General features: G+C 39.7%; 3 protein-coding genes across 5 annotated transcripts; all 3 read left to right on the top strand.

Moving 5' to 3' along the window:
- On the top strand, positions 1-4,459 carry LOC143416511 (uncharacterized). 2 transcript variants are annotated; one of them, XR_013096897.1, is made up of 5 exons: positions 1-130; positions 226-296; positions 388-508; positions 706-854; positions 1,660-2,421. XR_013096897.1 is itself a non-coding variant. In XM_076881769.1 (5 exons), the coding sequence occupies exons 1-5, from the start codon at positions 117-119 to the stop codon at positions 3,307-3,309; spliced, it is 432 nt and encodes a 143-aa protein (XP_076737884.1). In that variant the 5' UTR covers positions 1-116; the 3' UTR covers positions 3,310-4,459. The 2 variants fall into 2 exon arrangements, 1 of the variants encoding a protein (XP_076737884.1); XM_076881769.1 differs by lacking the exon at positions 1,660-2,421 and adding an exon at positions 3,233-4,459.
- A 5,550-nt stretch (positions 4,460-10,009) lies between these two features.
- Positions 10,010-18,726, top strand: LOC101486355 (uncharacterized). Its single transcript, XM_014408829.2, has 11 exons — positions 10,010-10,095; positions 10,368-10,482; positions 10,572-10,636; positions 10,716-10,836; positions 11,682-11,830; positions 12,610-12,752; positions 12,837-12,999; positions 15,282-15,375; positions 15,484-15,562; positions 16,329-16,402; positions 16,494-18,726. The coding sequence occupies exons 2-11, from the start codon at positions 10,469-10,471 to the stop codon at positions 17,494-17,496; spliced, it is 1,905 nt and encodes a 634-aa protein (XP_014264315.1). The 5' UTR covers positions 10,010-10,095; positions 10,368-10,468; the 3' UTR covers positions 17,497-18,726.
- Positions 18,727-18,821: 95 nt separating this feature from the next.
- irf1a (interferon regulatory factor 1a) lies at positions 18,822-26,437 on the top strand. Of its 2 annotated transcripts, none has more exons than XM_004539535.4 (8): positions 18,822-19,452; positions 19,570-19,667; positions 19,851-19,950; positions 23,960-24,139; positions 24,224-24,397; positions 24,489-24,541; positions 24,778-24,868; positions 25,484-26,437. In XM_004539535.4, exons 2-8 carry the CDS (start codon positions 19,578-19,580, stop codon positions 25,600-25,602), a joined length of 807 nt encoding a protein of 268 aa, XP_004539592.1. In that variant the 5' UTR covers positions 18,822-19,452; positions 19,570-19,577; the 3' UTR covers positions 25,603-26,437. The 2 variants fall into 2 exon arrangements, with proteins under 2 accessions (XP_004539592.1, XP_076737939.1); XM_076881824.1 differs by having other exon boundaries at positions 19,565-19,667.
- Positions 26,438-27,050: the final 613 nt, after the last annotated feature.

Below are 27,050 nucleotides of genomic sequence, written 5' to 3'. Positions count from 1 at the left end.
CCATTTCGTTCGCGAACGACCCATCACTAGGGCGTAAGCAGCGTTCGCATTCCCAGGATATAGACCGTAGCTGAGTGTTTTCCATAGCAGAAAAAAATGCACTCAGTTGTTTCATAATGGATTCAAATAGGTAAACTGATTAACTTGGAGTTGTCTTTCTTACTGAATCCGCCATGTTTGTTGAAAGAAAAGATCTCCTTTTGCGTTTCCCCTTTTCTTTTCCAGACGAGTCTGCACCAGGATCTCTGTTATCTTGCTTCTTTTAGCACACATCGCGACTGCAGCAGTTCTCTCTAGTATGTACATTACAGTGAACAAATGCTGTAATGGATTATTCTATGTGTGAATTCTTAATGAGCCACAATTTATAATTTATGTTTCGTGCAGGAAATATTCAGACAACTAACTCCAGTCTTGACTGTACCAACGACTTTGACGAGCTGATGTTGTGTCAGCTGGAGCTACAAAACTGCACTGAGTACAGTTTGACTCTCCAGAGTGTAGACGGGTATGACTGAGATGGTTTTTTTGGGGGGTTTTTTAGTCTTATTATAACACTGGCTTTTGTAAGCTAGAGGAAATAAAAATGTGGGATGGAGGCATTGGGTGAAAATGCTGTACATAAAAATGTAAGATTAGCTTAATCAGCATAAGATGTCATAAATATCATTTGTTTTAAACATTTTGTATTATTATTTCCCACAGTAAGAAGAATTGCTTTTTACAACAGTGTGGCACTGGACAATGTTGTTGCTCCTTTCGACTGATACTCGTGCTTGGAGAAACTCACACAGCAACTATCTGGAAAGATGGCAACGTCATGGAGTCAAAAGTTTTCAGTGTCACAGAGAGCAGTATGTTGACTTCTTTTAATTCAATTCAATTCAATTTTATTTATATAGCGCCAAATCACAACAAAAGTCGCCTCAAGGCGCTTCATAGATACAGAGAAAAACCCAACAATCATATGACCCCCTATGAGCAAGTACTTTGGCGACAGTGGGAAGGAAAAACTCCCTTTTAACAGGAAGAAACCTCCGGCAGAACCAGGCTCAGGGAGGGGCGGCCATCTGCTGCGACCGGTTGGGGTGAGAGAAGGAAGACAGGATAAAAGACATGCTGTGGAAGAGAAACGGAGGTTAATAACGGATATGATTCAATGCAGAGAGGTCTATTAACACATAGTGAGTGAGAAAGGTGACTGGAAAGGAAAAACTCAATGCATCATGGGAATCCCCCGGCAGCCTACGTCTATTGCAGCATAACTAAGGGAGGATTCAGGGTCACCTGGTCCAGCCCTAACTATATGCTTTAGCAAAAAGGAACGTTTTAAGCCTAATCTTAAAAGTAGAGATAGTGTCTGTCTCCCGAATCCAAACTGGAAGCTGGTTCCACAGAAGAGGGGCCTGAAAACTGAAGGCTCTCCCTCCCATTCTACTTTTAAATACTCTAGGAACAACAAGTAGGCCTGCAGAGCGAGAGCGAAGTGCTCTAATAGGGTGATATGGTGCTACAAGGTCATTAAGATAAGATCAGGCCTGATTATTTAAGACCTTGTATGTGAGGACCTTTTAAATTACAGCCCATAACTCTGCATCTGCCAGAAAGACCGGGCGAACAAACATTCACTTTAATGCTCTTGTTTCTGTTTCTGTACAGTAAAACCAAAAACTCCAACAATCAAATCAGTCAATAAATCTGAAGGGAATTCTGAAGTCATGTGGACGTCAAACATGGAGGGATTTATAAACAATGAAATGACTGCTGTGGTGACTGTAAATAGTCACTGTACTTGTTCTCCAATCTATTATAAAATTCTTGACAAATATCTGTTGTAAATTTCCTCTTCTTAATATTCTTAATATATAATGATCTATTTACCTTAATGTATTTCCATGTCCATGTAGGCCTTAAAGGCAACAATAATGTCTGACTAAATTCTTTGTCATATACTTTAAATGCTCCAGCTCTATCATCCCCAACCCACCCAAAACTATTTTTAAAATCCTTTCCCCTCTCCCAACAATTTCCTAACACTTTCTTAACAGATTGATTTTTTTATGACCTTTCAAATGTATCCAATAGTTAACCATTAACTGTTGCACAACACAACTGATGTTCCCAACCCTATTAAGAAGGCAAGAAATTCCACAAATGAACCCTAAAGCCACACCTGTAGAGTGAAAACCATTTCAGGTGACTACATCATGAAGCTCGTTGAGAGAAGGCCAAGGGTTTGCAGCACTGCCAACAGAGTAAAAGGTGGCTACATTGAGGAATCTAAAATATAAAACATATTTAAAGTTTTTTTTTCTTTGCTGCATAATTCCATATATCTTTTTTCATATCTCTGATGTCTTCAGTATGTATCTACAATGTAGAAAAAAAATAAAAATAAATACATGAAAAGGTATGTCCCAACTTCTGACTGGTAGTGTGTATTCTTTATATATATTTCAGCACCGGACAAATCACAAACCAAAACTGAACTTCTTTCAATTCCCCTCCTAAATTTGTGGGACCTTTTTTCATATTTTTCAGTCTACACTTTAAAAACATTAATGGAACACATTCACAGTGTAACAACAGATAATATAATATATGAAAAAAGGAGAAAATAACTAAAACTTTTTTTCATTTTTTTACAGGCGCAACCACAGCCTAGCATGATTATGCCACATTGCAACACTTTCTTTCTCAACATTTTCCACCTATTTAAATTTTGAGTGGAAGCTTACAACACATCTTCTGGTCACTTTTTATGCTGTATATGTTACAAGATACAGCAAGATATCACACCCTTATTATTTTATACATAAAGTATGCCAATAAAAAATACTTATTTGATATAAGGGTTTTGGAGACAACAAAATTTTAGCAGCAAGGCTGAGATGGTTTATGCATGTGTAGGGGAGCGATAGTGAAAGGAGGGATATATTGGACAAAGAATGTAATATGGAGACGAAAAGTGTGGATGATGTGAAGAAGACTCACTAGTATGAGAGGAGTATTCATGCAACAGCAGGAGATGGAGGCAGATGAGCCATTCAGGAGGCAGCCAAAAGAAGAATATTAAATGTCAACGATGGGTTTCTTGTTGATGTGAAAAATTTACATCATAGTTCACCATTATCGCTCAAAGCCTCTTAAGCCCAGTCTAGTTCTCCAGGTTGAGTTATCCACACCCATAATACAATCCAACCATCCTTTTCTCTGCAATGTCTACTGACAGGTTTGATGACCCCTGCGGGGAAAGGCTCATCAGTGCCATCTGAGAACTCCTGGGCTCTCTGTTCCCCGATTATATAGCTGTGGTTGGCACATCATTCTGCCTCTCATGCACCTGCCTGCCTGCCACCTCGCCATGCTTCAACGTACTTTCTTTATGTTGTTTAAGCACTTGTGATATCCATACTCACCTAATACTAAAGGAATATCAACGTGTGTCACACTCACTCATTCGATGAATCACTGCTTCATGTTTAATGTGAAAGAATCACCTTAAAAAATTTTGCACAGAGGAGCAAAGCAAACACAGACTTGTAGCTTATGATTACTAAATTTCATCTTTCATCAACTGTCAAATTTACAGAATAACTGTTGTTGTTTCTTGTCTTGTCATGTTTCATGCAGAGCTGTTATGACAGAGGCATCTTTGAAAATTAAGCTGTTTGTGTAGTGTAAAATTACACAAGCTAAGCTAAAATCATAGAAAAAGCATCTGATTTTATTTGAAATAAACAAACCACTTCCTAAAATGTAAATGTTTAGGACAAATACAGTAAGATTGTGCTAATACTTTTTCATAAACATATTGCTTAATCCAGTGTACCGTGAATCATTACAGAAAATGGAAGATGCTCCTCTGTCAAAGTGGTGCCTGCTAACACTTTGTAATCTAAGATAAATGCAAAATCACAGTTTGCAGGGTTGCTGTCAGGGTCCTACCCGGTGTTTTGATTTTGTATTATTATCTTTTATTAGTCTGTGGTTTCTTCTTGATTCGTGTTTACTAGTGTTTTGGTTTCTGTTTTGTATTTCTAGTTCGTAGGTTTTGGATTCCTTTGCTCTGGTCCCTGTACTCTGGCTCTCTCTGTTTCGTGTCTCTGAGTCTGTCTGTAAGTTCAGTCTGTCTATTTCCTGTTTTATTTTGAAGGTCCATGTCTGGTGTCACTGTATTCAGTTTTCCGCCATCCCTGTTTCGTCATGTTAATTAGGTTCAGCCGTGTCTCCCTCCTGTTTGCTATTCCTTGTTTCCCTCCGTGTATTTAAAAGTGTGTGTTTGCCTTTGCTCGTTGTCGGTCCGTCTGCGTTTCTCTGCTCATCATCCCGTGTTCCTCCCTGCATGTTATGATTTCAGGTTTGTTCACTAGTTTTCCCAGTTCAGCTTAGTTCTGTCCTCGCCATCCTAGCTTTTGCTTGTTTTCACCTCCTGATAATAAAGCTCACTCGCATCAGAGACAGTGCCTGCATCTTGGATCCTTCTCTTAACCCCATAGTTCAAAGACATACAGTTTTAAATTTAAAATAATTAATTGTTTTATATATATATATATATATATATATATATATATATATATAAATATATATATATATATATATATATATATATATATATATATATATATATATAGCAGTGATCAGTGAGATGCTTGGCTACAAGTTGAACAGCGACAAGGGGCAGTACCCTCCATGGAGAAGGAGGCTAGAGGGCAAGATCAAAGTAGCACGGAGGGAGGTTAGCCAACTAACGGAGTTGCAGCAAGGTGCGACAAATAAGGTGCCTAAGAAATACAGCAAGCTGTCCATACCTGAGGCCTTGGAAACTGCCAAGCAAAGACTCACAGCCTTGGCCAGCCGCTTGAGGAGGTACACCAGAGAGATAGAAGGCAGGAGAATAAACCAGCTGTTCTCCACAGAACCAGCAAAGGTGTACTCTCAGTGGCAAGGGAACAATAAGAGAACAGCACCACCAAGGCTGGAGACGGAGCAATACTGGAAGAGCATATGGGAGACGGACACAACCCATAACGGCAATGCTCAGTGGCTAGAGGATCTGAGGGCAGACCACAGCGACCTCCCTGAACAGGGTCCAGTAACCATCACAGTGGCAGATATCCAAGAAAGGGTCTCCAGTATGAAGAGTTGGACAGCACCAGGGCCCGACATGGTTCACGCCTACTGGCTGAAGAAGCTGACTGCACTCCACGAGCGTCTGGCAGCACAAATGAACCAGCTGCTAGTTAACGAGAGACACCCGGAATGGCTAACTGAAGGCCGGACGGTCCTGATCCCCAAGGACCCCAAGAAGGGACCGGTCCCCTCCAACTACCGACCAATAACCTGCCTCAGTACTACATGGAAGCTCCTGTCAGGCATCATATCGGCTAAGATGAACAGGCACATGGGTCAATACATGAGCGGGACACAGAAAGGAATTGGCAAGAATACCAGAGGCGCAAAACACCAGCTACTGGTAGACAGAACAATCAGCCGAGACTGCAAGACCAGACTGACCAACCTGTGCACTGCCTGGATTGATTACAAGAAGGCCTATGACTCAATGCCCCACAGCTGGATACTGGAATGCCTAGAATTGTACAAGATCAATGGGACCCTAAGAGCCTTCATCAGGAACTCAATGGGGATGTGGCGTACAACACTAGAGGCCAACTCCAAGCCCATAGCACAAGTCACCATCAAGTGCGGGATCTACCAAGGAGATGCTCTGTCCCCACTGCTGTTCTGCATAGGCCTGAACCCCCTCAGTGAGATCATTAACAAGACTGGCTATGGATACCGACTACGGAACGGAGCAGTTGTCAGCCACCTCCTGTACATGGATGACATCAAGCTGTATGCCAAGAGTAAACGAGACATCGATTCACTGATCCACACTACCAGGCTATACAGCAATGACATTGGAATGTCGTTCGGACTGGAGAAGTGTAGTCGGATGGTAACAAAGAGAGGGAAGGTAGTCAGAACTGAGGGGATTGAACTACCAGAAGGCAACATTGCAGACATAGAGGACAGTTACAAGTACTTGGGGATCCCACAGGCGAATGGGAACCATGAAGAGGCCGCTAGAAAAGCTGCAACCACCAAGTACCTGCAGAGGGTCAGGCAAGTCCGGAGGAGTCAGCTGAATGGTAAGAACAAGATCCGGGCCATCAACACGTACGCCCTGCCCATGATCAGGTACCCTGCTGGGGTAATAGGCTGGCCAAAGGAGGAGATAGAAGCCACTGACATAAAGACAAGAAAGCTCCTTACCATGCATGGAGGGTTTCACCCCAAATCCAGCACCCTGAGGCTGTACGCTAAGCGGAAGGAAGGGGGCCGGGGACTGGTGAGTGTCAGCACCACAGTCCAGGATGAGACAACGAACATCCAAGAATACATTGGGAAGATGGCCCCAACTGACCGAGTGCTCAGTGAATACCTCAGGCAGCAGAAACCCAAGAAAGAGGAGGGAGACGAGGAACCATCATGGAAGGACAGGCCCCTGCACGGTATGTACCACCGGCAGATAGAGGAGGTGGCTGATATCCAGAAATCCTACCAGTGGCTGGACAAAGCTGGACTGAAAGACAGCACAGAGGCACTAATCATGGCAGCACAAGAACAAGCTCTGAGCACAAGATCCATAGAGGCTGGGGTCTATCACACCAGGCAAGACCCCAGGTGCAGGCTGTGTAAAGATGCCCCAGAGACAATCCAGCACATAACAGCAGGGTGCAAGATGCTAGCAGGCAAGGCATACATGGAACGCCATAACCAAGTGGCCGGCATAGTGTACAGGAACATCTGTGCCGAGTATAACCTGGAAGTCCCGAGGTCAAAATGGGAGATGCCCCTAAGGGTGGTGGAGAATGACCGAGCTAAGATCCTGTGGGACTTCCAGATACAGACGGACAAAATGGTGGTGGCTAACCAACCGGACATAGTGGTGGTAGACAAACAGAAGAAGACGGCCGTAGTGATCGATGTAGCGGTTCCGAATGACAGCAATATCAGGAAGAAGGAACACGAGAAGCTGGAGAAATACCAAGGGCTCAGAGAAGAGCTCGAGAGGATGTGGAGGGTGAAGGTAACGGTGGTCCCCGTGGTAATCGGAGCACTAGGTGCGGTGACTCCCAAGCTAGGCGAGTGGCTCCAGCAGATCCCGGGAACAACATCGATCTCTGTCCAGAAGAGCGCAGTCCTGGGAACAGCTAAGATACTGCGCAGGGCCCTCAAGCTCCCAGGCCTCTGGTAGAGGACCCGAGCTTGAAGGATAAACCGCCCGCAGGGGCGTGCTGGGTGTTTTTTTATATATATATATTTGCAATCACGCACAGTATACTTTTAGACTAGATCTTTACGGTCCTTTTTACTGACAGTTCAACACAGCAGTTAATGTGTTATCCAAATTGCACCACACTAAACACTTCTAGTTTAACTCAGGATCAACTCTTGGACAAGAACAGTACAAGACATATTTTTGGTCTTCAAACAAGGAAACGTCACTGAGAATACATTTAGTTAAAAAAAAGAAAGAAAGAAAGGTAGCACAGGTAGCATCATAACATGTCTATTAATATGTTTTTTGGTTGTTGTTTTCTTTTTTCAAATAAAGATCCCATCAAAGCAAAATGTCACATTTTATTTTATGACAGTTGTGAATATATTGATTAAAAGTGTGCAAAATGATGCAGTAGAGCAATACAACTGTAGAACTGCAGATATCTTTTGTATATACTGTACATCTGAAGTTGAAAAGTGTTCCCTTTTAAATGTGATCACAAATTCTTCTCAACATTGCATCTGGTCTAATATATGAATCAGAAAAATAAAACTAAAACTTTTTTCTGTCTGATCCATCTTGGCAAAGTTTAGCACCTACCATTACATCATCAAGTATTTTGTACTCTCATCCACCAGTGTCTAAACTCCAGGTGGTCCTGATCTAATCCCTATCAACACTGGGATACCGTTCCGCCAAGTCGCGCCATCAGAGTCTAACCACTAAATACCTTTATTTAAATTCTGTACATCATGTTCATTTCATTTTAATGATTTCACCTTATATGTGTGTGTGTGTGTGTGTGTGTGTGTGTGTGTGTGTGTGTGTGTGTGTGTGTGTGTGTGTGTGTGTAGAGAGAGAGAGAGGCAGCCCATCCAATCCAACACACACATAATGTTATGTGTAATTGTCAATGGAAAATTGTATTTAGTAGTCAGTATAATCTTTTAGTGATATAAGTTTGCTTATGGTAGGATGCTGTTTGTAGTTATTTGTATTAGGAAATGTTTAACCATGTATACTTAGAGGCATATAATCAATTGTGTAGTGACAAGATGTGTGATCTCTAGCAGGCTGCAGGCTTGGTTCACCCCCCACATCCTGGGAGCGTGGGAGAGGTCGCACCTTGTTTTATTGTTTTAACGTAGCTATGTCTGTTTTAGTCTAAGTGCTTTAACTGCTGGACTTCCTCACCGTGCCATCTAGGGTGGGGGAGACTACCCTCTTTATGGCCAAGGATGTACCTTTTGTGTTTGTATGTTATATGACCCTTTTGATCAGCAGTGACACACACACACACACACACCACACACACACACATACGCTCAAGAGTATAAATAAAGACCAGGGCAGTTCTCTCACTGGAGTCTCTTAGTGTGGAGACTGCCCTTGCTAGCAAGAACTTCTGTGTGTTTCTCTTCTCTGAGTCTTTACTGAAGAAGTGTTTTAGAACATTTTCCCTAACAGTAATGATGACAAATAACTAAGGCAAAAAATATTCAACACAGGAAGAATGAGAGGTGCAAGCAAAAAAAAGCATGGGATTTCATGACACCAGCTGAAATCTATCAGTAATTAGAAAGCAATGCTCCCACTTAATACAAATTAAGTTTAGCTGGTTCAGTCCAAACATATAGTCTGTGAAAAGCTTTCTCATTAAACATGGTGAGCGCTCTCACAACCTTCGCAACCCTATTATTGCAAAACAAATGTACATAGCATACAAACAATGGTTACAGAAGAATTTCTAAACTACTGAAGGTTCCAGTAAACATTGTTGGGGCCATAATTCGGAAGTGGCGAGGACATCATTTCACCATAAACCAGCCATGGCCAAGTGGTCCCTGCAAGATTTCAGAGATCGAGTGAAATAAATTATCAAAAGATTTGTCAAAAAGCCAAAAGTCACTGGTGGAGAGCTACAGAAAGACCTGGAAGCAGGAAGTACAATGGTTTCAAAGAAAACTATAAGTAATGCACTCAACTGCCATGGCCTGTGTGCACATTCACCACACAAGACTATTGCTAAAGAAAAAGCATGTTGAAGCTTTTTCAAATTTTAAGGAACAAGATTTAGAGAAAAAAAACGGCTGTGAAATACACTCGTGTATAATCTGGCCAGATGAGACGAAAATTTTACTTTTTGGATCCCCTACTACAAACATTGTTTGGAGGTCAAAAGGTACTGCATATCATGGTGTGAGGCTCTTTTTCAGAGCGTCACTGGCATTCTTCATATGACTGAAAGAAGGCTAAATAGAAAAATGTATGGAGACATTCTAGATAAAAATCTGCTGCCATGGACCAGGATGATGAAGATGAAATAAGGGGGGTCCTTTCAGCAAATACATTGATCCCAAATACACAGCCGAGGAAACTCTCAATGGGTTTCTGAAAAAGAAAATAAATCTGCTAGAATAGCCCAGCCAATCACCTGACCTGAATCCATCTTAAAATCAGTGGAAAGAAGCGAAGCTCAAAGTTCATCAAAGAGGCCCACAGAACTTCAGAATTTGAAGAGTGTTTGTGTGGAACAACGGGCCACACAAGACACCTCAAAGCTGTCATTACCAACAAAGTTGGTAATATTTTTGTTGAAGTATTAAATAGATTTCATTAAGCGTATTCAATACGGCTGTGTCAGATAATTCATTCCTCTGTGGGACATAGGCCAACATGCTATTAGTCACTTTCACCTTTCACAATAAATGCTCTCAATGTGCTAACAGCTGAGAAAAGACACGAGACATGAGTAGAAACCACACAACACAGTACAGAGGGACATGTTAACGGGTGCCTGTGATGTGGTAGGAAAAATATCGATGCTTGCTTTAAATCTTCATATGTATATGTTTTATTTGTTATTTTTATTTTTTGTCGGGGGTGTTTGTTTTAATTTCAACCCAATTTCTCACTCTACACAAACACTGGGATTTCAGTAGCTGTTTTAAGTCGACTCGCCGCACCCCGGCTACTGTTGTGGGCTTTATGCGCACGGTTCTGTCCTTCTAAAGAAATGTGAGTAGGACTGACTTCCCCTAATGTGGCGCAATATATCCTTCTATCGCTCCCATAACAGGAAGACTGTGAGACTCGGGCGTAAGCAGCGTTCGCGTACCCAGGATATAGACCGTAGCTGTGTATTTTCCATAGCAGAAAAATGCACTAACTCATCTTACAATGGATTCAAATAGGTAAACTGAATAACTTGGAGTTGTCTTTCTTACTGAATCCGTCATGTTTGTTGAAAGAAAATATCTCTCTTTCCCTTTTTCTTTTCCAGACGAGTCTGCAACAGGATCTCTGTTATCTTCCTTCTTTTAGGGCACATCGTGACTGTTCCCTTTGGTATGTAGCTCACAGTAAACGAATTAATTGTTGTGTGAAATCCTAAGGAGCCACAATTTATAATTTATGTTTCGTGCAGGAAATGATCAGACAACTAACTCCAGTCTTGACTGTACCAACGACTTTGACGAGCTGATGTTGTGTCAGCTGGAGCTACAAAACTGCACTGAGTACAGTTTGACTCTCCAGAGTGTAGACGGGTATGACTGAGATGGTTTTGTTTGGTTTTAGTCTAATTTTAATATTAACCTGATGACATTTAAACCAGCTGCGTCACTTTGAGTGGATCCTGCTTTTGTTAATAGCTCTGAACTGTCGACTTAGTGTGCGGAGCAGGGACTGTAACAGCGGGTTCTTTCGGCGGGTTTGTACTTGCTTTGACTTGACTCATTAAGTGGATGCATATTTGGACTGATATGCGGGAGTATTGTTGCTGGTTGTTTGTTGTGTCCCTGCTTGTTTTAGGGGTGCGACTGATCCTCACAGAAATGATCCTAACAAACTGAAAGTGAAGCATGTTATAATGCTGAACTAAAGTAAATAAAAGTAAATAAAATGATAAATATTAACATTCACGTGAAGAACATATATTGTACTTCTTGTTAGTGGATTTTTGTATTTGTACACTTCCTTTGGCCGCTCCCTTATTGACATGGGGTCTCCGCAGCAATGTTATTGGAGCTTTGGTTTTGTTTTGGTTTTCTCGAGATTCGTAAGGGGTTGTCTCCTCCCAGAATAAAACACCACAATTTTTTTTTGTTTATTAGGCGAAGGTGTAAACCACCACACTATGGAGCCTAACTCTTCCATTTCAACTCCTCTTTTATCTAGTGATCATCTTGGGATTTCAGGGGGAATGCTTTCATTTTCCAGCCGTGATTTTGTGAGACTCAAACACTGGCTTTTGTAAGCTAGAGGAAATAAAAATGTGGGATGGAGGCATTGGGTGAAAATGCTGTACATAAAAATGTAAGATTAGCTTAATCAGCATAAGATGTCATAAATATCATTTGTTTTAAACATTTTGTATTATTATTTCCCACAGTAAGAAGAATTGCTTTTTACAACAGTGTGGCACTGGACAATGTTGTTGCTCCTTTCGACTGATACTCGTGCTTGGAGAAACTCACACAGCAACTATCTGGAAAGATGGCAACGTCATGGAGTCAAAAGTTTTCAGTGTCACAGAGAGCAGTATGTTGACTTCTTTTAATTCAATTCAATTTTATTTATATAGCGCCAAATCACAACAAAAGTCGCCTCAAGGCGCTTCATAGATACAGAGAAAAACCCAACAATCATATGAGCCCCTATGAGCAAGCACTTTGGCGACAGTGGGAAGGAAAAACTCCCTTTTAACAGGAAGAAACCTCCGGCAGAACCAGGCTCAGGGAGGGGCGGCCATCTGCTGCGACCGGTTGGGGTGAGAGAAGGAAGACAGGATAAAAGACATGCTGTGGAAGAGAAACAGAGGTTAATAACAGATATGATTCAATGCAGAGAGGTCTATTAACACATAGTGAGTGAGAAAGGTGACTGGAAAGGAAAAACTCAATGCATCATGGGAATCCCCCGGCAGCCTACGTCTATTGCAGCATAACTAAGGGAGGATTCAGGGTCACCTGGTCCAGCCCTAACTATATGCTTTAGCAAAAAGGAAAGTTTTAAGCCTAATCTTAAAAGTAGAGATAGTGTCTGTCTCCCGAATCCAAACTGGAAGCTGGTTCCACAGAAGAGGGGCCTGAAAACTGAAGGCTCTCCCTCCCATTCTACTTTTAAATACTCTAGGAACAACAAGTAGGCCTGCAGCGCAAGAGCGAAGTGCTACAAGGTCATTAAGATAAGATGGGGCCTGATTATTTAAGACCTTGTATGTGAGGACCTTTTAAATTACAGCCCATAACTCTGCATCTGCCAGAAAGACCGGGCGAACAAACATTCACTTTAATGCTCTTGTTTCTGTTTCTGTACAGTAAAACCAAAAACTCCAACAATCAAATCAGTCAATAAATCTGAAGGGAATTTTGAAGTCAAGTGGACGTCAAACATGGAGGGATTTTTAAACAATGAAATGACTGCTGTGGTGACTTACTATAAAAAAGGAGAAACAGAAAAGGTAGGAACAATGCCACAGTAACTATTTGTTCTGGAGATGTAAACATGGACAACTGTCAAACTCATTTTTGTTCCTCCATACTAGACATCTGGACCTTTCAAACCAGCCACAGTTGATGGACTAAATTACTATATAATAAAAGGTCAAGACCTGGATCCCAGTTCAGCATATGTGGTCAGCGTGAAAAGCTTCATAAGTCTGAGTGGCAAGTTCAGTGACAGTAGCGAAGAGTGGGAATTTCAAACTGGTAAGTATTGTCTTTTTTCAGTTTTAAATTCTGTATTTCTTAACTGTGTTAAGAGGCCCAAATTATATTTCTATTACACATTCAGCTGAAAAATAATGAGTTTTAATATTAACTCTCAAACTAACTTTCATGGAAGCCGCTGTCTCCAGAGAAAAGTGGAGATGAGCTCCTCAGATTGTAACATTAAAGCTGAACTACAATGTCCTGTATTCAAACATAAAAGATCCTTGAATATCTCAAAAGCAAAGCGATGCATACTTTGCTGTGAAGGTTCAGTTTGTTCATTTGAATTTTTCTCCAAAACAACCGAATTACTATGATGTCATGTCCTTCTATTTACGTTCCAGAGAGTGCACTCACATTTGTTATTTGCATTAGTGTTAATATGTACTTTCTCCAAACACTTTGAATAATGTGGTTATTGCGTTAAACGTCCCATATACAGTGGGGCAAAAAAGTATTTAGTCAGCCACCGATTGTGCAAGTTCCCCCACCTAAAATGATGACAGAGGTCAGTAATTTGCACCAGAGGTACACTTCAACTGTGAGAGACAGAATGTGAAAAAAAAATCCATGAATCCACATGGTAGGATTTGTAACGAATTTATTCGTAAATCAGGGTGGAAAATAAGTATTTGGTCAATAACAAAAATACAACTCAATACTTTGTAACATAGCCTTTGTTGGCAATAACAGAGGTCAAACGTTTACTATAGGTCTTTACCAGGTTTGCACACACAGTAGCTGGTATTTTGGCCCATTCCTCCATGCAGATCTTCTCGAGAGCAGTGATGTTTTGGGGCTGTCGCCGAGCAACACGGACTTCCAACTCCCGCCACAGATTTTCTATGGGGTTGAGGTCTGGAGACTGGCTAGGCCACTCCAGGACTTTCAAATGCTTCTTATGGAGCCACTCCTTTGTTGCCCGGGCGGTGTGTTTTGGATCATTGTCATGTTGGAAGACCCAGCCTCGTTTCATCTTCAAAGTACTCACTGATGGAAGGAGGTTTTGGCTCAAAATCTCACGATACATGGCCCCATTCATTCTGTCCTTAACACGGATCAGTCGTCCTGTCCCCTTGGCAGAAAAACAGCCCCATAGCATGATGTTTCCACCCCCATGCTTCACAGTAGGTATGGTGTTCTTGGGATGCAACTCAGTATTCTTCTTCCTCCAAACACGACGAGTTGAGTTTATACCAAAAAGTTCTACTTTGGTTTCATCTGACCACATGACATTCTCCCAATCCTCTGCTGTATCATCCATGTGCTCTCTGGCAAACTTCAGACGGGCCTGGACATGCACTGGCTTCAGCAGCGGAACACGTCTGGCACTGCGGGATTTGATTCCCTGCCGTTGTAGTGTGTTACTGATGGTGACCTTTGTTACTTTGGTCCCAGCTCTCTGCAGGTCATTCACCAGGTCCCCCCGTGTGGTTCTGGGATCTTTGCTCACCGTTCTCATGATCATTTTGACCCCACGGGATGAGATCTTGCGTGGAGCCCCAGATCGAGGGAGATTATCAGTGGTCTTGTATGTCTTCCATTTTCTGATGATTGCTCCCACAGTTGATTTTTTCACACCAAGCTGCTTGCCTATTGTAGATTCACTCTTCCCAGTCTGGTGCAGGTCTACAATACTTTTCCTGGTGTCCTTCGAAAGCTCTTTGGTCTTGGCCATGGCGGAGTTTGGAGTCTGACTGTTTGAGGCTGTGGACAGGTGTCTTTCATACAGATGATGAGTTCAAACAGGTGCCATTCATACAGGTAACGAGTGGGGGACAGAAAAGCTTCTTACAGAAGACGTTACAGGTCTGTGAGGGCCAGAGATTTTCCTTGTTTGAGGTGACCAAATACTTATTTTCCACCCTAATTTACGAATAAATTCTTTACAAATCCTACCATGTGAATTCATGGATTTTTTTTTTTCACATTCTGTCTCTCACAGTTGAAGTGTACCTCTGGTGCAAATTACTGACCTCTGTCATCATTTTAAGTGGGGGAACTTGCACAATCGGTGGCTGACTAAATACTTTTTTGCCCCACTGTATGTCACAATACAAATTGAACCTGTTCTTCATTATCATTTTCATCCTCTCCCCTGTTTTCATTTTTGCTTGAATTGTTGGTCACAAAGGTTTTGTTTATGCTTTTGGAAATGACAAAGAATACAAAAGCTGATTCATACTTTTGTCTGTATACAGTAGTGTTTGCTCATAGTTGTGTATTTTCTGTACAAATAGAAAAAGCATTCAACTTTTTTCAAACGCCTACCTTCACAGCTCGCTCCCCACACTACCTGCTCGTGGTTATCATCATCTGCCTCAGTATTGCTGCCGTCATCTTAAGCGCTGTTATGTGTGGCTGTTATTTCAAGTAGGTTGTGCATATAAAAAGTTAGTTTTTTCTGCCAGTGCACATTTCTCCTAAATACTAGAGCTTTTTTATTTTTTGTTGATTTATTTTTTTAACATTTCCTTTTAGGTTTAAAATAAACTGGTGGGATGTAGTTACCAAACCTCCAAATCCAAGCTTTCTTAATATCTATCCAAACAAGGAACAGGTGAGACATATTTCACACTAGTTAAAAGCTTCTGACTTGATAGTAATAATTGTGGGAAATTTTTATTAATTTTTTTTCATTACTTCTTCATTAGTAGCAATTCATTGGATTTATGTTCTGTCCTTAACCTCCTAAGACCTGAAGTCTTCCACGGCATGCATTTTTAATTTCTCTTTGATATTTGGGCATATTGGGACTCAATGAATGTAAAAACAAAGAATTACCAGATTTTGTTTTTTTTTACCTTAAATCTGTTTTTAGGAAAAATAAGAGCCACATATGAAGATATTCATTTAAAATTTTGATAGAACAGTAGCAGCATAATGTCCTTGTAAGTGGATATCAGGCCCTTGTAGAGCAAAATTGAGTATTTTGGTCTAAATAACCCAAAATGTGATGTCCACATATGTGGACGCCAGGTCCTAGGAGGTTAAATAGCAGTTTGGTTGGGACTGTTATACTCAGAAGAACAGTGTTATTTCCATCTGCAGTCATTTATATTCTTAGTATGGCTCTCTTCGCTGACTTCCTCACCCTTCCGTGTGTTTCATGAGCACAGATCAAACATGAATACATGGGCTGGAGGAGGTTTGCACCAATGGTAGGCAGGCTAAAACAACTTAATTAGTTCACTGAGTATAACATTTACTGACGGCGCCCTGCACCTTATATCGGATAGTACTTCTCACACAATCTGACAGGATTACAGCTGAGCTTGAATTTATGACCTGCGTCATGTTTAAGACTGCTAATCCCTTTTGTTTAGGTCTTAAAACCTGAGCCATCCATTACCTCCACTATCTGCATTGAGCCCCTTATACCAGATGACAGTAAACTGGGGTCAGTATTGGCTCTATTGATGCATCAGCATTACAAGATATTTTCTTGAGGATTTTTATCTGGCAGTTTCAGTAATTGTTTCTCTACTCAGGTCGAAGATGTCACTGACAGACACAAGCAGTGGAAGCCTTCAGCAAACCAGTGGGATCAGCACGGGCTCCTCCGATCTCAGTTATGCGAATGCCGAACCCCCTGAGACTATGAACGAAGAACCTCCTATCACTAAAGCTGTTCATGATGTGCTTTCTAAACTTTTCCTGAATATTAGCCCCATATCACCAGTGACCACCAGTCCCCTTACACAATTAATGAATATGCAAAAAAGCGATTTATGCTCAGCTCCCTACAGTCCGTGTAGTGTCCAAGCTAATGACACCAGTTCAGGATCATCTGTATTTGAAAATAAAACCTATTCCCTCCTAATCCCCGTCTCTGAACATCAGGCCATGACGGGCGACTTGGAGGCACAGGAGAAGGCTGAAATGCTTTGTGTCCCTGATTACCATCCCAGTAAGAGCGACATGGGAATTTGTCCTCATCAGCTGCTGCCATCTTGTCAAGTTCCTGCTCAGCAGGATTCTGGTTCATTTCTAAGGCAACCAAACATGCCATATCAATCCTACAAAGCAGATTCTGGGACATTTTCATATGAAGAAGACACCAGCTTGTCCTCTGTCTCTAGTGGGACTAATGCATCTGATCCTTGTGAATTTTCATCCAGAGCTGAGGCAGAGTTTGAGAGCTCTGATGAGGTCATCAGTGGTAAACCAAAGCTAGGTGAAGAGGTCACAATTTGTGATGAAAATCCCTGTTATGGTTGTGTGCCTAAAGGGTCAAACAGCTTTCTTGCAATGGATGATGACTACCAGGCACTTCCAAGTCTGGAGAAACAACCTGATATTTTGCTTTTAGAGCAAGGAAATGGTGAGTACGAAAAATTATTCAAAAAGACTCCTCAAAGCATCTTAAGTGAAGTCTTTCCAGGTTTTATCCACAATGTCCAGGGCGGGCAGCTCCAAATACCTTTTCCCCCCTTAATGTCTGTTGACCACTCTGTGCCAATAATTACAGATGCTGGCTATCAAGCTGTGTAGCACTGTGACTGTGACCTATGGTTCATTCTTGAACTTGGATACGGTTTTAAAATTGTAACTCAAGAGCCAATTAGTGTCTGTTTTTTGCACTGCATGGGATCTTTACACTGTAAGTCCTGCTTTTACATATAAATGTATACATTTTCAATATAGAGCATCCACAGGTATTCATTCTGAAAACATTTCAACTGTAAATACTTTCTTTCTGAAGTTTTTGATTGAAAATTGTGAAGTGTCCATGAAACTTCCACATAAAATGACTGATATCAGATATCAACCAGTATGCGCCTGTAGCCTTAATATTTTCAGTATTTGTTTTCTACAAAGGGATAGGCAAAACAGCTCCTATCACATCATTTATCTACATTCCACATCTGATATTGAACAAAGTGAATTTTCTTTCTTCTTTTTGTTCAGTTTGGTTTGTGTTGCCGTTTGTTTTTAAATGTCATTCTGCATTTCTTTTTGAAGACAGATTCCTTAAATGCATAAAGGCTGAGATGACTAAGCTGTATCAAATCTGTCTAAAATGTCAACTCAGTAATCCCCTTGAGCCATTTTAGAGTTTTCATTTAAATCTCAGTTTAAAAGAATAGAAAAGATAGACAATTTGCCCATTAAGTCTAAACCTTTTAAGTAGGAATTACATTGGAAATGGCTGCACTCTCTGACTAAAACAAGCCGCAACACTTATCTGCCCTTCAGGGCTGCTGTTCAGAGTTATGAAATTACTTCCTCATTGCTCTTCTTTGGAACTGTTGATCTGTTTCCGCAGAAGCACACGTCATCGCCTTCAGCATGTTGTAGTTGTCAAAATAAAAACATAGTTACTTTTTAATATATGCAACTGAAAGAAACAACTTTATTCTGTATTTGGGTGATGTGAATCTTAATAATTTTCTGTTGTATAAAAAAGTTCAAATAAATGTGAATACTTCTGAGTTGTGTTTCCTTCAACGAGACAAACAGGTTTGAATGATCCACAACAAGCTTTGTCCGCTGTGTGCTTTGGTACACCAATGAAATTTGGTAATGCATTTTTGAGATTATATCTTATACATAATTGAATTGACCATAATGCAAAATACAATTCAAAAGTATATACCTTAAGTAGGATACATGTTATTTGCTTTTTGGATCCCCATGTAGTAAATATGTGTACTTAAACATGACAGTGGACTAATGTAAACTAGTGTTTATGTGCTACTTAAAATAAAGACATCAAGCATTTATGGTGAGTGAAAGTCACTATATTCTATACTACATAGTGCATATATGTGTGTGTGTGTGTGTGTGTGTGTGTGTGTGTGTGTGTGTGTGTGTGTGTGTTCTGTATCCTGTTGCTTCTGTGTGTATGTATATGTGTGTGGCTATGCTCAGTATTAGTGGTGGGCGCATAGGTTTAAAAGAAATGTTCACGCTTAACTGAACTGTACTGAACATGTACACTAAAAAGTCGAGGCCCTGTTGCAACATGTAAGGGAACGTCACCATTACTACACCATTGCTTGTGCTTCCACCTTGTGGTCTTAACATGAATAGATGCTATCTAGTAACTGTGCTGTGACTTAATAAAGCCAAAATAAAAAATATACTGACACTGACTTTCTGCAGCAGCTGACATATACAAAAATTCACATATCATGCAAACATAATATATATTTACCTTTTCCCCCATGTTTATACAAGTTATTTTAAATTAACTGTAAACAACTGGTTAATAAACCAGCTTTTCTGTCTATATTCAACTATTGGAAAAGGATTAAAAAACCTGTACAAGCAGCTTTACAACTCTCCTCCCACCTATAACCGCACTATTCCAATTCAACTCCACTTGAAGCAAATAACATGCAGTATACAATATTTTCTGTAACAGGAAGAGCCTGTGTGGTAGACTATTGGAGGAGGAGCAGGATCGTGTTAACTGTGAGTCTTCTGATTGGAAGAACCAGCCAGGTAGGAAGGGTGTCCCAGCATAACCTCTGATTTAATCTGAGCTCCTAAGAAATTTTCTGTTATTGCTGAAACTCCTGCTTTTGTACTGACCACCTTTTCCACTCACCTGAAGCACAGACTGGAGCATGCAACAACAAGGCCGGCTCAGGCTGAGGCCGTGGCTGGAGGAACAGATTCAGTCTGGGAGGTATCCAGGAGTCAGCTGGCTGGACCAGGTAGATCACCTTCTTCTTACCACCATATCTACATACACCTACACACATATACAAATACAACTGGGGTTTGGAAAGTTTCCTATAGTTAAAATCACAGTAGGTAAACATAATAAGGCATTTATTCTTAAATAATCCTGGGAATAATACAACAAATCACAGTTTGTTTTCTTTTTCATTCAACAGTCAGCACGAATCTTCCAGATCCCATGGAAACATGCCGCTCGCCATGGTTGGAGTATTGAGCGAGATGCTACCCTTTTCCGGAGCTGGGCCATGCATACAGGTAAGAGCAAAACACTGACACTATGTGATTTGTTTCATCTGATTGTTTCTCGGCTCAATTCAGACTGTTTTATCATCCATCTGTTGTACTGATCGCTCTTACTGATCAGAACAAAGTTCTTATGCTACATTTTTTTCACTGCACGCTCGTGTTTCAATACAGAGCAACAAGAACTACAAACAGAAACCACAGGAACATCCCACAAATAACTACCAAAATCAATCCCTGGGACAGAATCTCAGCGCTTTATTGATATTAGCGTTGAACTATAAAGATATTTATTTGTTTTTACAGTAAATAGTAATAAAAATTATTACAAGTCTGATCAGGGATCTGTTAGGGAGCTGATATGCTCACCTAAAAATATACATCTAACAAAAAGATCAGGATAATTACTTTATTCGCAAAAACAAAAACAACAAAGTCATGGGAATGTTCAACACGGAATGTATTTTTTTAGGGTTACATACTTTAGAGAACAGATACAAAGTTTCTAAATGCTACTTAGATTGCATTGCAATCATTGTTTTAACGACCCTGATGAGATTTGCCTATAGACCGGTTTCTTCTGTTCTAGAAGTGTTTCCAGTGAAGAGCTCCACGGTTGTGTTGCTCAGTCTTTCTAGATCTACCACATTCCTGTTTACTTTCCAGCTAAGTGATGAGAGCTTGACGGCAACTTCAAATAAAACAAGCCTTATCCAATCAAACATAGACATGGTCTCTTTAAGGGTAAATAGTTGGCACTACAAGCTGTTGCAATGACGTTAGGGATGTCAGTTCAGTTCATGTAAGTCCCCTCTGACGCTCTCCAGTTCCAAACTGAAGCATTCTAATACATGTTATCTTCCCAGATCATTTAACTGATATCTTCTCATGAGTAGTCTGATAACCTTCTTCTAGTAATTTAATACATAACACTGAGTAATTTTCCTCACTCCTTTTAGTGGATCACAGAGTTTTCACAATTCACAGAATATAAAACATATATTTTTCATAGTCTTCTATCCCCACATTATTGTTTTGGTCAATGCACAGAGAAGCATAAGTGCATGTGCGCATGTGTTAAACATGTTTCCGTCTTGGGAAAGTTGCGATTTATGACTGCATCTGCATCATGGGAAAGCTCCAGTTCACTTGCTGTGAATGCTCAAAGCGATCGAATTGCTGTCAAAGTACAACATTAAGGCTTAAAAAAAACAAGCTCTAAAAAAGAGACAAAACATATTCATGAACTGTCTGTGTAAAAACACGGTGTGAAATAAATACTAAATTGATTTGAACACAAACCATAAAAAGCTACATGGAGTTAATGTCTTAAATAAAAAAAGGTCTTTGACATGAGACTTGTGGAAACCTTGATGAATGGGAGGTTTCAGTGGCCGCTGCATGTGCCCCTTTAATTCCTGTTAGCCCTTGTCTGCTGTAAGTGATCCATAGTGGATCTTAAAGCTCCGGTGATTTTATTACTTTAACAGTTCTTTTCAGAAGGCTGGCTGAGAGCCAAGTTAAACTGTTGTGCTAAATTTGAGAAAGGCGACCATAGACTGGATGAAGTCACCTGACAGCAGGGTTAATGATGAATGATGTTAACGATTCACCATTAAGCCTGGTCTGGCACCAGGTGATGGAGAATCTTGGTAACACTTCATGATAGGGCCCGCGATTAAGGGTTTAGTTCTTTTGTAATTAAATGGAATTTCGAATGCTTAAACATGGGTACACTAGAATAAAGAGGTAAGAGATCAAGGTTTTACAAACAAAGAAACAATTTTACTGTGAGTACATTTAAGTACTGCATAAGTATCTTAATTATTTTGTAACTTTAGAGAGGAAAAAATGTATTTTCCCCCATCTTACACTTTTTGGGAGTGTCTTGCCTATCTTGCCTAACTTAAAGTTATTTTACAAAAAAGGAGATTTAAATGCTTGTAAGGGATAACAGTCCTTTTCGCATTTCTATTGGTAAAATAAAGAAGCATTTGAAAAACAGACCATCCATGCACATCAACACAATGAATATTAAATAAAGATGTAGCAAAAATAAGGATGTAAAAATCTTCTTTTTCTATGACTATCTTTAAGTATTTGTAGGTAAATATAATTAAAATGTAATCTTAAATAAAATACATTGAAATTCCAATCCAAACAGGGGACTTACACCCTTAGTGGCATGTTGTGGTACAAACATGCGTTAAATGTGTGTAATAACACAATTTCGGAAAGCAGAACTAGGGAACAAGTCAAACATTATGCATACACTGGTTCTGATTTGATTACTTGTTGTTTTTATTGACAGTTGGGCTAGTGTCATTACAAAGAGTTGAAACCAAAGGCTGTGATTTTCAAACTAATCAGTCAACCACTAACTAGTCTCTGAAGATTACCGTGTGGTCCTTTCCTTGGTACTACTTTAAGGCTTCAGGAATTTTGCAGTGCTTACGTTGATATGTGCTTTGTATTACTTCTTGTTCCCTTTATTCACTTTAATGAGAGGAAACCAAAAAGGGCATAGTGACATAGGTACACTGGTCAAACTACATCAGAATTTCCCTTTAAAAACCTTGTTTTGCTGGCCACAGCTGTGTTTTTCTTCCCCATTTTTACTATAGTACTTTATTCAGCAATCACATAAATAGAGATTGTTACAGTACACATAAAGTCTATCTATGTACTGACAAGTGACTGAACAGGTTCAGGCAGAAGCAATGCTTATATATGCCTGGCTTACATTTGTTTCACTATAGCTAACCTACCCTAGAAAAGGAAAAGAAAACAACAAATACAAAATAATTCACTCATAACACTAAAAAATATCTTCGTAAATCATTCTTTTGAAACCCAAAAATTAATTGCAGGATTAGTTCACATTTTTACCCCAACAAGATAAATATAATTTTTTATTATTTCTAGCTTTTTGTACAGTGAAAATATAAATACCTCTCAAATCTTAGACTAAAAAATAATTGTACACAGTCTGAGATGGACTTTGATTTTACGCAACTTTTTAAAGAACCAAATCGTGAAAGCCCATGCTGTGAGATTTTAGAAACAGTGGATTGGTGGGACCACAGTAACTTGGCTTGTTAATAATTAGTATCTAAAGGTACATTTAAAGGTTGATCCCCACAGTTCCACACAATAAAAAAAAATGTTTGAGCATAATGGAGCAATTGCCTATATCGGTTATTGCAGGGCCTTATAGTTTACATCCACTGTTTTATACAAAATTGGTAGCATTTTTTTTCTTTATTGCAGTCAGTGTGTTTCCACGTTCTTTTGTCTTCAATCAGAAACCAAGAAACTGCTACATGTACTACAATTTCTGTATCAGACTTGTAGTTCATTTTCCTTGTACTTCCTGTTGATTTACAAAATTTAATAAATTGAGTTTCCTTAATTATAAGACACATCTGACTATATTTTAAGGACTTCACACATTCCAAATTGTGATATTACTGTTAAGTATGTTAATAGGTGCAGCCACACCTTTAACTCTATTTAACAGTATAAAGAGTTTGGCTGTAGCTGCCTTCCATTGTTTTCTGGACTATTTTTCAGCCTCTATAATTACGCACACCCATGAGTATGATTATCTCTAGTAAATCACAAGGAAGGTGTGCCCTAAAGTGTATTCTGTTTTGTTGTCACTCTAACTGGGACCATGATTTTTAAAACAAATATTATGCTGTAACAAAGAAGCTGTGACACTTATAACTGAGGCCATCCATAGCCTAGTAAGGAGGATGTTTACTGAAGTCACTTGTGAAATGAGTAGGATCAGTTTCTCATTGACTTCTTTTCGATTTGGCTACTTGCAACCGGATGAGTTGCCCCCTGTTGGCCATTAGAAATATTGCAGGTTTAGAAGACGTGCTTTTGCTGTGTGCAGCTTTTAAATAAAGTCTGTATTTAAAACTATACACACCGCAGACTTCCCTAGCTACACACACCTGACCACAGTCTTTTTCTGACTTTATCATTAACCTTTCTGTATATGCTTCTGTAGGACGGTACCATCCAGGCAAAGATAAGCCAGATCCAAAGACATGGAAAGCAAATTTCCGCTGTGCCTTGAATTCTCTGCCTGACATCTGTGAGCTGCGAGAGCACAGCAAAAAGAGAGGCAGTAATGCCTACAGAGTCTACAGGATGCTGCCCAGCTCACAAACACAGAAACGCAGAAGAGGTAAGATACAGACTTAAAGTGTATTTCCCAACTTTACCTGCAAACACTGGCCTCATGTTTCAGTCCTACTCTCTCTCCTCTCAGGGCTGCGGTTATTCGACCGATCCAGAGAAAGACAGACCAGTTTAGGTGAATGCACATCTAATGACATGCACAACACACAGATTTGGCAACCCACAACAACAAGGCCCATTACAGACATACCACAGAAGGTGGAAGCTGTTGCAGAGAACACATTTACCAGCATTCAAAGACAGGGTGAGATGCTTTGTCTTTAAAGTGCTCTGTTGGTGTTTTGGATGTAAGAGACACTTTGAAAAGATTGATGATGGTTCTTGTTGGTATGCAGGGATGTGGGACGCCAAACCAGTGGACCAGGAACAGAGTGAGGCCGTCTTTAAGGTACTATATCTTAAATATGCTAACTAATCAAATGCAAACCAACAGTCTTGGTATTCTTGCAAAAACATGTGGGTTTTCCTCAGGAAACGAAAAATAATTGCTATGTAATTGAACTACATCATATTTGACTTAACCGAGATCAGTTTCCTGGGAATTTCTTTTTGCTGCAGTTTTGATTCTGTATGTGCTGCTCTGTATATCTGTTTGACTAACTTTCAGTGTTTTGTTTCCTGCAGCTGATGGATCACTTAAACAACACTGAGCTCTGGAACCAGACCGGGGAGCAGAGAGGATGGAGAACACACAATCTCTGGAACCACTGGCACTGTATGACGCTTATTTTATTTCTGCAAAGTATTATTAGTCAATAGTTAAATGAAATGGTTATGAAAAAACATAACCCTTCTACTTCACGGTACTAAGCTGCAGTACAGCATTTTACTGTATGTGGATTTAATGTAAACATTTCCAATTATATTCAGTTTTATTCATATAGCGCCAAATCACAGCAACAGTTAAGGCGCTTTGTATTGTAAGGTAAACCCCCTAGAATAATACAGAGAAGACAGAGAAATGCACTGTGGAAGAGAGTCAGAGATTGATAATAACTAATGATTAAATTAAATTACATCCTGAAATGTTTTAATTTTACTCGGATAGAGTAAATGTAAACATGAACAGGAAGTGTGTTGTACTATATATTTTTGTATAAATATGGATTTTGGGGTGAGTAACACTGAGGGAAAGACTATGAGAATAACAAACAAACAAACACAGCTCTATTAGGTAGATGAACGTTAAGCCTGACAGATCAAATTCAATATATTATGTGTACATGTAACAATCTGTAAAAGTGGGATAAAATTAAATGTATTAAAGGTGTGACAACAGCCATGATTGTTGCCATGACTGTGTGTTTATGTGCTGTTTTATGCTTCTCAGGTCCTGGAGATGATAACTCATATCCTCTGCACTCAGAGAACTGCAGCGATCTATTTGGTCCAAACTACATCAAGGAACTTTCCGACTGGTCCACACATCAGCAACCACTGATGCCATAGCTGTGCACCCAAGAACTCCATCTACCTTCTCTTTGTGTTTACTTTGTGTGTTTTTTCTTTTAAGCTTTCTTGCTAACCTTCATCCGTTTCCCTCTTATTGTTTTTCTGATAAGCTAATTGCAGGAAATAGGAGAAATGCGAGAGGGCAGGGAACATTGCTCTGTCATCCTCTCTGCTGAGCATGCTGGGATGAAGATCCAGTTCCAAGCCAAGCTTTACCTCTGTCAACATTACTTATGTTTAGATTTAGTGCCTAACACTCACAGAAATGACCCCAAGCTCGCAGATCTCATTTCATCGCAGTGCAGGATCAGTTTCTGTTCGCCCGTTTCAGTGAGCTTGACTGGATGTTTAGCCAGTAAATGAAGAGCAAAGAATAAACAAAGAACAAAGAATAACAATTTGTAGGTTTGTGTTTGTGAGTGGAGTTCAAATCTCACTTTACCTGCATTCACAGAAAGCTGACCCAATCTACAATACGGTGTATTCTATATCCTTGTCCATTTGTAATATGTGTGCGACTTCTACATTTGTAAATTAATTTTACTACCTTTTGAAAAAAAACTTTCCAACATGAAATACAAGTTTGTTTGTTTTTTGTATCTTTTTTAAGGCTATAGATTGTTCAGTGTGTTTTGTGTGTTTTAGTGAATAATACCCATGTTGTTTTTTGTGTATATTATTTGTTTATATATTACATTATATATATAAATAAACCTGCTTTTACAAAATACAAATTACACAAGGGCATGAACTTGTCAGGATTCTTGACATCCTGTGTGTATATAAAAATGAATGCAAAAAATACTGAATTTTAGTGTGTGATTAAAAAGCTGCCAAGTTTCTTTTTGATTTAGTTTTTTTTTTCCACATTTATTGCACGTTGTTTACATCCTGAAATATGTGAGGAGTATGATAACTCATTGTGATTGACAAGCATCCAAAACCCAATCCTGTGATGAATAACAAGGAGCAGATGTTACATTTCTATTTTTTAAAACATCTGCTTCACCTCATTCCTTGTTGTGTTAGGAGATATGAAACCATGTAACCAATGAATACAGCTTGAATCTTCTGATCTTATCTCGAAGTTGTAATCTTGAGCACAGCTTTTAAAGTTGTAGCTTTAAATCTTGATTAAAGCTTTAAATCTTTAATCTTGAACACAGCTTTACATGTTGGAATTACTAAGCCAATATGCCATTTGTAAGAAAACGGGAGCTACTGTGCATTAATTCAACATAAAAACTAAAATTTCTGAAAACAGAGTTATCTAATTGCTATAACTGGCTAAAACCTAAAAACTTCAAACATGTGCTTTTAACAAATACATTAGTGTTTTTAATTTACACGTCTTTTTAACAGAAGACATTCGGGTCTATCACAGCAGAACAAGCAGAGTGCAAATAACACTTCACAAGAGTGCAATAAAAATACCAGATGTTGAT

The sequence above is a fragment of the Maylandia zebra genome, linkage group LG1 (assembly GCF_041146795.1).
Source record: "Maylandia zebra isolate NMK-2024a linkage group LG1, Mzebra_GT3a, whole genome shotgun sequence".
In the NCBI taxonomy this organism is placed as follows: Eukaryota; Metazoa; Chordata; class Actinopteri; order Cichliformes; family Cichlidae; genus Maylandia; species Maylandia zebra.
This window is presented reverse-complemented; position numbering and strand designations above follow the sequence as displayed.